Source organism: Schistocerca piceifrons, chromosome 4 (genome assembly GCF_021461385.2).
Source record: "Schistocerca piceifrons isolate TAMUIC-IGC-003096 chromosome 4, iqSchPice1.1, whole genome shotgun sequence".
Lineage (NCBI taxonomy): Eukaryota > Metazoa > Arthropoda > Insecta > Orthoptera > Acrididae > Schistocerca > Schistocerca piceifrons.
Window position 1 is genome coordinate 474,658,141 of NC_060141.1, and position 12,642 is coordinate 474,670,782.

The 12,642-nt window shown below is 41.4% G+C and overlaps 1 protein-coding gene across 1 annotated transcript in view; it reads right to left on the reverse strand.

The window, feature by feature from the left end:
• Window positions 1-430: 430 nt before the first annotated feature.
• LOC124795926 (fibulin-2-like) overlaps window positions 431-12,642 on the reverse strand; it is a 115,647-nt gene continuing 103,435 nt past the window's right edge. Inside the window, exons 9-10 of the mRNA XM_047260007.1 lie at window positions 8,122-8,250; window positions 431-579 (exon numbers count right to left, since the gene is read on the reverse strand). Of these exons, the coding sequence (XP_047115963.1) occupies window positions 431-579; window positions 8,122-8,250 (278 nt within the window). The remainder of the gene's footprint in view (window positions 580-8,121; window positions 8,251-12,642) is intronic.

A 12,642-nucleotide genomic window follows, 5' to 3' on the forward strand; every position in this document is an offset into this window, starting at 1 on the left:
CCAGGAATGTGTCAATAAAGTTTCCCCTTCCTGGGACAATGAATTCACGGTGTTCTTATTTCAATTTCCAGGAGTGTAGCTAAATTGATTAAGGCGGGAGGGGGGGGGGGGTGAGTGTCTGTGGAGGGGGAGTAAAATTGTGGTGGGAGATCAAATATTGACACACTAAGAACTTTTAAATGCATGTTGAGTGCTGTATTTAGGCGGTTTACGACTAGCACAAGATAGACTTCCAAGGAGTTTTGAATCAAAGTACCCTTTAGACTGAAGGCAACAACAGCTCCGAAACAAATATTGTACATTTATATCTTATTAATTAGGTGGATTATTTGCCGTAGTACTTAATCTGCGAACTATGAAGTTCTTGTAGCAACTACATTAGTCCTATAAATAATAATAATAATGATAATAATAACTTGCGGCGCGTATTTCAGCGCTGTGCCAGGTACTTACCCACGGAACAGACTGTTGGCCCAGTTTGTAGGTAGCCGGTACCGCATACACACCGGCCACCGCTGCAGATGGAGTGTTCGAACATAGAGGTGCATTCGCTGTACGACACACATTCATCGCCCAGTTCTGGAAACAGTTAACCGTTGCATTCCTTTCGGCTTCTCGTTGCACATGCATTGTTATCGTACTAGTGGTAAGTATGAGTTCATATGTCTTGAATGACGTGTCAGTGAAGAATACACTGTGTGTTTGCTAATACTCTATACTCTCGATCTATTAAGTCAATGTTAGACTCACTCTCCTTGTAACATCTTTTTAAATGTTCTTTTTATTGATCGATAATACAGCAGTTAGACATTTTTTTTTTCAAATCCGAGGAATGTACACTACCGGCCATTAAAATTGCTACATCAAGAAGAAATGCAAATGATAAGCGGGTATTCATTGGACAAATTATACTAGAACTGACATGTGATTACATTGCCACGCAATTTGGGTGCGTAGATCCTGAGAAATCAGTACCCAGAACAACCACCTCTGGCCGTAATAACGGCCCTGATAAGCCTCGGCATTGACTCAAACAGAGCTTGGATGGCGTGTACAGGTACAGCTGCCCATGCAGCTTTAACACGATACCACAGTTCACCAAGAGTAGCGACTGGCGTATAGTGACGAGCCAGTTGCTCGGCCACCATTGACCAGACGTTTTCAATTGGTGAGAGATCTGGAGAATGTGCTGGCCAGGGCAGCAGTTGAACATTTTCTGTATCCAGAAAGGACCGTACAGGACATGCAACATGCGGTCGTGCATTATCCTGCTGAAATGTAGGGTTTCGCAGCGATCGAATGAAGGGTAGAGCCACGGGTCGTAACACATCTGAAATGTATCGTCCGCTGTTCAAAGTGCCGTCAATGCGAGCAAGAGCTGACCGCGACGGGTAACCAATGGCACCCCGTACCATCATGCCGGGTGATAGGCCAGTATGGCGATGACGAATACACGCTTCCAATGTGCATTCACCGCGATGTCGTCAAACACAGATGCGACCATCATGATGCTGTAAACAGAACCTGGTTTCATCCGAAAAAAACGACGTTTTGCCATTCGTGCACCCAGATTAGTCCTTGAGTACACCACCGCAAACGCTCCTGTCTGTGATGCAGCGTCAAGGGTAACCGCAGCATGGTCTCCGATCTGATAGTCCATGCTGCTGCAAACGTCGTCGAACTGTTCGTGCAGATGGTTGTTGTCTTGCAAACGTCACCATCTGTTGACTCAGGGATCGAGACGTGGATGCACGATCCTTTACAGCGATGCGGATAAGATGCCTGTCATCTCGACTGCTAGTGATACGAGACCGTAGGGATCCAGCACGGCGTTCCGTATTACCCTCCTGAACTCGACCAACGCGAGCAACACTGTCGCGATACGATAAACCGCAATCGCGATAGGCTACAATCCGACCTTTATCAAAGTCGGAAACGTGATGGTACGCATTTCTCCTCCTTACACGAGGCATCACAACAACGTTTCACCAGGCAACGGCGGTCAACTGCTGTTTGTGTATGAGAAATCGGTTGGAAACTTTCCTTACGTCAGCACGTTGTAGGTGTCGCCACCGGCGCCAACCTTGTGTGAATGCTCTGAAAACCGAATCATTTGCATATCACAGCATCTTCTTCCTGTCGGTTAAATTTCGCGTCTGTAGCACGTCATATTCGTGGTATATCAATTTTAATGGCCGGTAGTGTAATTGAGGCGCTAAATTTATGATACAGGGTTATTCAAATAGATGAACCTGGTTTAATTAATTTTTATTTCGTGAAATATAATTCAGTATAAACATCATTGGGAAGATCTTGAGACAGAAAAGCTTCTGGCCACAAATCGGCACGGATTTAGAAAGCAACGCTCGTGCGAAATTCGCCTTGCCCTTTTCTCACAGGATATCCTGCAAACCATGGCTGAAAGGCCTTATCACGAGCGGCGTCTTTCCATTAGGCTACCGTAGTATGTTTCACGGTCGGACCTAAGCTACCATGTGTCATCAACTATGTATCTACAACCTGCACTCATACATCCATTATGTATTTTTCCGTGCAAAGGAGACGTTTTAATGCAGGCAAGTCCGATGGAACGCTGCGTCGTACCTCTGAACAACACAGTCACTGTGTACCGGACCGAGACTCGAACTCGGGACTTTTTTCTTTCGCAGGCAAGTGCTCTACTGGCAGATGTAGAGCTGTGAGGAAGGGGCGTGAGTGGTGCTTGGCTAGCTCAGATGATAGAGCATTTGCCTGCGAAAGGCAAGTCTCGCTCCGGCACACAGTTTTAATCTGCTGCAGAGTGAAAATCTCATTCTGAACACAGACACTGCAATATCGTATTTACCCACAGACACCGGGCAAATGACTTTCAATTAAGATGTGTCTCCTGTATGGGAATATACGTAATGGATGTACGAGTGCAGGCGTAGGCACGTGGTCTAGCTGTGAAACGTACTCGGCTAGCCTAATGGTTAGGCGACAGCCCGTTGATAAGCGGGAAATACTGGTTCGGGTCCTAGTCCGGCACAAATTTACATTGTCGTCATTCCATTATACAGCTGATGGTTGTCCATACGTGCAACTGTGAATACATTTCATGCTTTTATAACAGCTGTAGTCACCGCAGTGCCTATTTATCCGGATATGCAAGTTTGCTCGAAGGAACATTACGCTGAACTTAAGGACAACGCAGGTACTGCAGTATCGTAACACGCAAATGTTACGGAGATGCTTCGTTAACTCAAAGCGGAATCCCTGGAGGGAAGACGGCGGTTTTGTCGCGAAACGCTACTGAGAAGAGTTAGAGAACCGGCATTTGCAGCTGACTGCAGAAAAATTCTACTATTACCAACGCAAATTTTGCATAATAAAAGCGAAGATAGGAGAAATAAGGGATCGTAAATTAGGGCTTGTCGTTTTTACCTCGCTCCACGAGCGAGTGGAGCGGGAAAGGAAATTACTGGCATTTGAACAAGCTACCCTCCACCATGTACCATTCAGTGGCTATCGGAGTATTTACGCTAGAGCGTTAGAGCCATTCTGCATCAGTTGGAAGATAGCTACTGGACAGCATAAGATTTCACTAGCTCTTCGGAAGGAAGTGAGTCGGCAGTTTCAGTGCAAGGGATATTTCGTAATTTGCCACTGAACCACCAGCTACGAAAAACATAAGTTGTATCACTGCTGTGGTGAACTCAACAACACAACACATGATTTTTCGTGGTTGGGACGAGTCCGTATATCATTTGGATATTTGTCTTGCTGCAGCAAAGGGACACTTAGAACATTTACGTACGTCTGTAAACTTTGAAACTTCTGGTTTGCAGCTGTATGTATTCATACACAATTTTCATTTCATAGAATAATAATTTACGAAATTTTTATGGTTTTCGTGGAAACTTGTTGAGAAATTCCTCGTTGCCTGCTGGCTACGGTTCCTCGGCTTCACGAAGCTTTGTACTATCGCGAAATAGGGGAGATAGTGCCACAGACATGATACATGAATTGGAGTGGCAATCATTAAAACAAAGGCGTGTTTCTTTGCGACGGTACCTTCTCATAAAATTTAAATCACCAGTTTTCTCCTCCGATTGTGAAAACATTCTGTTGGTACCAACCTACATAGCGAGAAATGATCATCACGATAAAATAAGAGAAATCAGGGCTCGCACAGAAAAAATGAAGTGCTCGTTTTTCCCGCGCGTCGTTCGAGAGTGGAACGGTTGAGAGACAGCTAGAAGGTCGTTCACTGAACCGTCTGTCAGGCACTTTATTGTGAGTAGCAGAGTAATCATGTAGATGTAGATGTAGAAGCTTTGACAATACCATCCACTCGTGCTGGCGAAATGTCACAAAATTAAAGAACAAATATTAGGCGAAGAACCGGAGACAGAAGGTAACGGTAAGTTTGTCAAAAATTAATTTAATTTGGTCCGTCTCTTTCGATAACCTTGTACAGTATCGTGTCTTGTGTTTATTTATATTATCTTGCGTTGATCCGCATTTGAGGTGAGTTACACGTCCTAACTGCCGAGGTCACTAATACAAGCCTCTGTGGCGGCCCTCTGTCCGGAGGCAACTGGTACGTTTCCTGGTGATGGAAGAAATTTGCACCAGCAGTATGTGGCCCACAGTGGGACAAGCTTCTCCTCAGTGCCCCCTGAAATAACACTTTTGATGATGATCCATGCATAGGATGGGAACTAGAGCTGGGTAAGAACTAATGCAGCTGTTACAAATAACAAGTTGTTGAGAGAATGAGGTTTTCACTCTGCAGCGGAGTGTGCGCTGATATGAAACTTCCTGGCAGATTAAAACTGCGTGCCGGACCGAGACTCGAACTCGGGACCTTTGCCTTTCGCGGGCAAGTGCTCTACCAACTGAGCTACCCAAGTACGACTCACGTCCCGTCCTCACAGCTTTACTACTGCCAGTACCTCGTCTCCTACCTGCCAAACTTTACAGAAGCCATGTCTCAGCAGTATCCTTTCTTTCAGGAGTGTTAGTTCTGCGAGGTTAGCAGGAGAGCTTCTGTAAAGTTTGGAAGGTAGGACACTAGGTACTGGCAGAAGTAAAGCTGTGAAGAAGGGACGTGAGTCGTGCTTGGGTAACTCAGTTGGTAGAGGACTTGCCTGCGAAAGGCAAAGGTCCCGAGTCGAGTCTCGGTCCGGCACACAGTTTTAATCTGCCAGGAAGTTTCAAGTTGTTGAGAATTCGCCGTTATCGAATTAACCAGTTATCAATATCCGGATATGATTTAACTATCAGCTGAAACTGAGCGCCATCTGTTTTACGTCAGTCACACTACCATAGGAGTCTCGTATTATATCTACTGTTATAATGCTATTTCCACAACAGTATACCAGCGAAAAGTAGCATCATAACATTCAAAGCTGTGTGCCATCTTTGCTCGAAGTTTTTATTTCTTTCTAAGAACCTTGTGTCACACAAGAAATGTAGAAGCTACTGGCGTGCATGAATGAACGCATTGGCGCGACATCATTGAGATTTTCCCATGATATTTCAAAATCCACTGAATGAAAGAGAGTTTTAAATATTCCGTCTATATTGCTCCAGTTGTCTGAGGATTTACTAATTCTTGCTGCCGACGTGAAACGATAACAGACGAACGACTTGGGGATTTATTTCGCAGTTCTTGATAAAAAAGCAGTTTGTAAGGGAAAAGTTGTACAATTTCGAAGAACTTGAAGAACATCCAAAGATCATAAATATCAGTGCACTCACTTTTAAAACAGGGACAGTAATTCCAAAAAACAGCGTATTAGGCAGTATGATGAGTAACTGAGAAAAGGTAGAAAATTTAGTGTTGAAACCAGGATTGTAATTTTATTCATTTTCTATCTATCGCAATTGCGTTTCAGTGTGTAACACTTCCCGTCCGACTTAACTGGACGACAGATTCCCTCCGCACATGGCAGCTGAGATGCGCTCCCAGCTGCGGTATCGACGATGCCACGTGGTAGCCAATAAGCTTCAGTATAATGAATGCCGCCCGAGAGATAAGTATGTAGGGTCGGGCGTACATAGATTGGAGTGCATTGACTACGAAAGGTCATATATAGGTCAGACTGGCAGAAGGTTCAAAATCATGTTTATGGAGTGCTTGTTAACTAATAAAGGTCAGATTAACCAAAATTCCGTATTTGCTGAGCATCTTAAGTCCAGCGGGCACTAATCCCCCACATTACAAAACCTGAGGATACTAGACCTTGCTCAGGGAGAGAAGTTGAATCTACTAGAGGAGCTGGAAATGATTAAACATCTCGTTGTTGACAAGGACAGGTTTCTAAGCGATCAACTGGTTAGCAGTAAACCAATGTATTATGGTACTGTGTTACCAACGTTCCGAATGTTACTGCAATGATTATTTTATGTCGACAGCGTCATTCTCAATTAGTTGTCTCCTTTGTGGGAAGCTTGGAACCACATTTTAAAGGGGCTTATGTAAATGCTATATTTGTTATACACAAGACATGTCTCTAACATCAACGCAACAACCATAACTATCTTCTGAAATTTTACTTTCAGATCTGTGTAAGAAATCCATATTTTGAATGTTGTAACCAGTGATTACCGGTTGGTTGGTCCGGTAGCGTGGAGGGTAAAAATCGTAAAGGGAGACCAAGAGATGAATACATTAAGCAGATTCAGAAGGATGTAGGTTGCAGTAGGTACTGGGAGATGAAGAAAATTGCACAGGATAGGGTAGCATGGAGAGCTGCATCAAACCAGTCTCAGGACTGAAGACCACAACAACAACAACAACAACAACAACCAGTGATTATCCCATATATAGCTACCGTAATTTGAGGCACAACTAAAAATCATGATAGGGTGATAGTTTCAAAGGGAATCTAGCCTTTTTGCTAATTATAAAACTGTATCACGCGTGGAAAAATGAATCCGCCGTCTAGTATCAGAATCCAATCAAACGATGTTTTCAAAAATATAGCTCATTCAACTAATGTTAGAGGACAAAAGCTAGTGTTCTACAGCTACAATTCGACTGCAAACACATCAGGTGAGTTAATATTAACAAAAATTTAGACATATTACTCTCAATGTTCTGCAGTCCATATTTTCTGAAATACAGCTGTCACGCGAAATATAAGGCAAGTTTTAAAATTAGCCCACCAAATGCTTTAAGATGGTATACTTTACACAACATTTTACAACAATTATAAATTTCGTAAAAATTTCATATATTTTAGTATGCTTAGGGGGCAGAACGATCTGTAGATGGAATAGATGACTCAAATATTGTTGCTACCATATTTGTGTACTTTCCAACTGATTTAATTTACAATTGATAAGCCCTTTTGAGTTACAAGTATTATATATTAAATAACTGCTTGTGACCAGAAAGCTTACTTCTACTACGAAATACATATTTATACTTTGTTTTCGTGACAGCACTTTTCCTAATCTGTTTGAAGGACGCCAGCAGCAATTTAGTGTAAGATGTCGTGAGGGCAGTTCGTGTAACTTACCATTCATATAGTTTTTGTTATTGTCTGCAAAAAGTAAGTAAACAACTCTGAAGCAATATCGCCGACGTTTTGTTATTGTGGATCTTGTATGAATTGTGATTTCTGTGAGCGGTGTTTACCAATAATCCATGTTCTCTGAATTAATGCTTCTACATCTTGGAACCTAGCACAAGTGAACCCAGGGATCAATCTTCTGGAATGATTTGCAGCCAATATCATTCATCATTGGATCGATTAAATCTGATACTGTTTATGAATTTGTGATATCATTTAACTTATGGGGCTCAGATTTTTAATTGATTTCGGACATGGTAGCAAACGCCACAGATTGCGATGTTGAGCGTGTATTGCTAGTAAGTATTCACGTAAAGCATGTGGCTTCACACTATATAAAACTTCCTGGCAGACTAAAACTGTGTGCCAGACCGAGACTCTAACTACTGCACTGCACATTGATATGGGGATGACAATTCGGAACAGCTAAAAATAATTATCTAAAAATACCAAACTAATTACAGCAGGTGTTTCATTACGTTACCATAAAATTTTGTGCATATGATTAAGGAACCCAAGGTGAATTCAAAGTGTCTAAGCAAGATAAGCCACATACCTTTGATGTCCTTGAGACAAGTGCCTTTGTATGTTTCATGGTAGCCCTCAGCACACGCGCAGGTGCCGTTCGAGCATATGGAGCCATTGTAGTAGCAGTCCAGTGTTTCTGAACACTCGTCATTCAGAGCTGTAAAGGTAGAAATTGGGGGAATGAATTGATGAGAGTGGCCAGTCTTTCTAATTAACTATACGATCTGCTGGATATAAGCGGAAAAAATTACGATAAAATGACTGTCGGCGGGTTATTACCGTTTGTAAAATTACGCTTGATCTCGATATTTTCCTGTAAAAAGTTACTAAGCTCACTCCATCTTTACTAACATTTTTAAGCTGCGATTGTGTAAGGTAATAATCTGCGATATGAAACAATTTCATTATAATAAACTATACAGGACGTTCCAGGTAGCACAACCTGGGCCAAAACAGTTTCTGGAAATATGTAATCGGTTTTCGAAAAGGTCAGCAGTTTGAAGTTGTTATAGGTCCCCTGGTTGAAGGTAAGAATTATAGAGCATAGTGGTATTTATGAGCATTCTGGCCCACTTTGTTTACAAATAATAAAGTTATTTGTTTATATTACATGATCCAGTCACTGACTCAAAATCCGAATTGTTGGCAGCCACACTCCCCTACCCCTCCGTCTATGTCAAACCAATCACAGTGAAGTTTTAAAAATGAAACAGCTAATCAAAAACAGTCAAAATGACATAAACAGCCCAGATGTGTTGGTGGGAAATCTCTCCCTACCCCAACCTCTCCTTACTCCGAATCACAGTGAGCTATTACAATGACGCATCGAATAAATAAATTTAAAAAATCCAAGATGTCGGAACGAAATTAATTGTAGTATATACCCGAAGCTCCATCCATCTCCTCACCAGCCAGTCAGAGTTAGCAATAAAGTTATAATTCAAAATGCCGCCTAGTTGCATTATTTCCACAATATTTACGTCAAATTGCGTGAACACACACACTGCATAATGTACTGCCACCCTCCATTATCCTTAAATCGGAGCCCAATAATATACCTGCCAATACAATGAGAAAGCCAATTACAGCGTAGTCCCATCTTGGTTATGCTCAAAAATAGCACATTTACTGTGTAAAGAAAGTATGTTGGCAGTATTTACATCTCTAAAATACTTGAACTGCGTAAAATGAGGCCAAAAATATGATCAACTATGTTTTTATTACTGACTACAAAAAAATTGTTTGTAGAGTGGCTTGCAAATAGAATGTATGAATTTCACTGGAAGCTATTCATCATTTGCTATGGAATAATAGAACGAGTAAAAATATTCTCTCTATGAAAAGGTAAAACGAGCGTTTGCTTACGCAATGTAATTAACGAATTAGTAATACAATTTTCGTTGAGAATTATTTAATTTGCTCAGAATGTGGCAGAAATATCGAACTCTTGGTGAATTTTAGTCATGAGATTAATAAACATAATTCTAGGAACTTTAAGCTGTAAATCAGATCTACAGTAGTGTTCATGTGCGTGTCTCTGCAACCAGTTTTTAAGAATTTAGATGTGTGATACAAAAATCGAACTACTATCATTACTAAGCTATGATTTATTTAAGTAGTTCAAATAAGCAAGCTACGTGTATTTCATTAAGTTGTACAGATAATTCAGACACAGAAATATTTAATTTGAAGGTCCATAGGGCTAGCAAGTGTAGTACTGCCGTTAAACGTTAATTGTTAATGAGTGTTACTTGCGAGAATGTCTTTGTCAATAGTGCCAATATGCAAACTGTGTGTATTTTAATAAGTAATGCAAGTGTGCAAAATCTTATACAGAATTTAACAGGTGTAAGTGAAGGTATCTTTATATGTGGTACCTTAATTTTTGCACACACCAGTGTGTTGGTTGTTATTTATCTCCATCAAACAGTCTTCTCACAAACACGTCACAAATTGTATGATCTGATGCTTTCTGCATAGTCATAACGGCAGCACTAGGTGCTCTACGGCTTTAAGTATGGACTAACTGTTTTTCGTACACGTATCCATACTTCAACATCTGACCTGCTGCTCAGGGAAAAATACACGTTAATGACGTGCACCCGCCACAGGTACTTGGAGGCACTAAATTACCTAAACCGTACTACTTGTAATAGCTACAATTATTAGCCTGTAAATGACGTAAGTAGTGAAGTAACAATTTTCAGTTTACCGTCCTCAGTCACCAATAGAAATATTTGCACTTGTTCCCATTACATTCTGTGCATAATGCAATTTTTTTTCGCTCGAATTTTTCATAGAGATCTATAATTACAATTTGTTAATTATGATAAATATATATATATATATATATATATATATATATATATATATATATATATATATATATGTGTGTGTGTGTGTGTGTGTGTGTGTGTGTGTGTGTGTGTGTGTGTGCGTGTGTGTATTTGGTACTCGATAAATGATAAACATCGACTCTGTCATCTTTGGAGATATTGCGTCTCTGTCGCCCTCTTTGTGTGTGTGTGTGTGTGTGTGTGTATGAACGAACGAGGCAGTAGTTGTTCAGTATAAGTGATATATGTACTGTAGTGAAAATCTTTGTCGTTCCTTCCTAAAATTGCGTCGTAGCTTAAGTGATAAAAACACCTTCCTTCCGTCCTAAAATGGTGTTGTGTGAGATTGTGTGTAGTTGTGGGGTTGTGTGAATGTGTGTATGTCTCGTGCTTTTTTTTTACCGTATCTTGCTGTTGAGTATAGAAAATACGGTTGCAGCGAGTCTTCATTTCCGACTGACAAACGATTCAGAGAGCGAATGCAGCTGTTGATTTCGATTAGGTCCAGTCAATTAGCAGTCAATTGATTTTATGTTTATAGTGATACAGCATCTTCATCATTAGTACGCCTAACTAATTACATATAGAATGTCTATTTGTTTGTATGCTTCCCTTGTATTTTACCGTGCTAAGGTTAGATCTGATCTTTGAATGAGAACTGTCTACCATCAACAGGAGCAGCCCCGATATCACCTACATCTACATCTACACACATACCCCGCAATCCACCATACTGTGCGTGGCGGAGGGTACCTCGTACCACAACTAGCATCTTCTCCCCCTGTTCCACTCCCAAAGAGAACGAGGGAAAAATGACTGCCTATATGCCTCTGTACGAGCCCTTATCTCTCTTATCTTATCTTTGTGGTCTGTACGCGAAATATAAGTTGGCGGCAGTAAACTTGTACTGCAGTCAGCCTCAAATGCTGGTGCTCTAAATTTCCTCAGTAGTGATTCACATACCAGCTATGGCTCATTCAACGACACCAGCAGGTAAACATTTCCTACCTCCAGTCATCCCGCAACCTCCCTCCCACACCCAACCAAAACTATAATTAAAATAAAAGGTCGAGTACCAGTGATCGTCAGTGTGAAACTAAGAGAACCCAGCTAACTCTCCCAGATACCGATGACATGCACGCTGAAATCATCTCAGAACAGCAGCTGTCAGCCCACATTTCTCAATCCAAAGACAAGCCTAGCTCACATTCAGTGCTACATACCAGCAACGCAAATCCAGCAACTCATCCCTATGAGAGATTCCACCATCATTAAAACTGTCGGTTCCCATTCATCCCTCCTCCGAATTATCACCTATTTTGAAGGAAATGCTACCATTACAGACCTTACAAACCCTCCACCTAACGAGCCCCAACCTCCTCGCTTACTCGTCACATTCACAGCATGGATCGAAAGATCAACCTAGAGTACACTGACGAAGAGATCTTAAATGATATCACAACCAAGAATCAATGTATGCAAGACACTCCGCATTCAAATTGGTAATGGACTTTGCTTCCTAGTATGTGTGTTCTCAGAATCACCTAAGACCACTGACACTGTAATCAAAATGGGGCTTTGGTTTACCTCAGGAAGGATTCTGTAGAAGCAACTTGATACACTACACAAGAATATAGTTCCGGCGATGCTTACAATTCAATGATCACCTGGCAGAACATTACAGAAATACACCTACCTGTCCTCACTGCACCAAAACTACCTTCACAAACAATGCATTAATCTAAACATATCTCGGATGCCATTTCCAACCATACCCCACTCTGAACTCTCTCCTACGACCGTCCCACTCCTCCTCCATCTGTTATTGCCCTGTTTCGAAAACCCTTCGTGCATACATAGAATTCCTTCCTACTCGCGACTGAGACGCGCTCATACTCCACTGACAGTTCTAGCGATATGTTCACAATTGCTTACAAGCCAAATGTCGACAGGACTGGCATATGACAGCACTAAACTGAACAAAACATCTATAAACTCTACAAAGTATTGGAAATAATTTCATAGACTCTCCAGAAACAACCCCACTCCCACTTATCCCATTCTACATAGCAACAGACATTTCTAGGCAACCTCACCAAAGCCAACCACTTCGCATCCCACTTGGAAGAGACATTCACCATCCCACATGATCCTAACTTTGATTACACCATGGACCCTTATGTGTATGTACTGTCCCACCTCTCGTACCATAC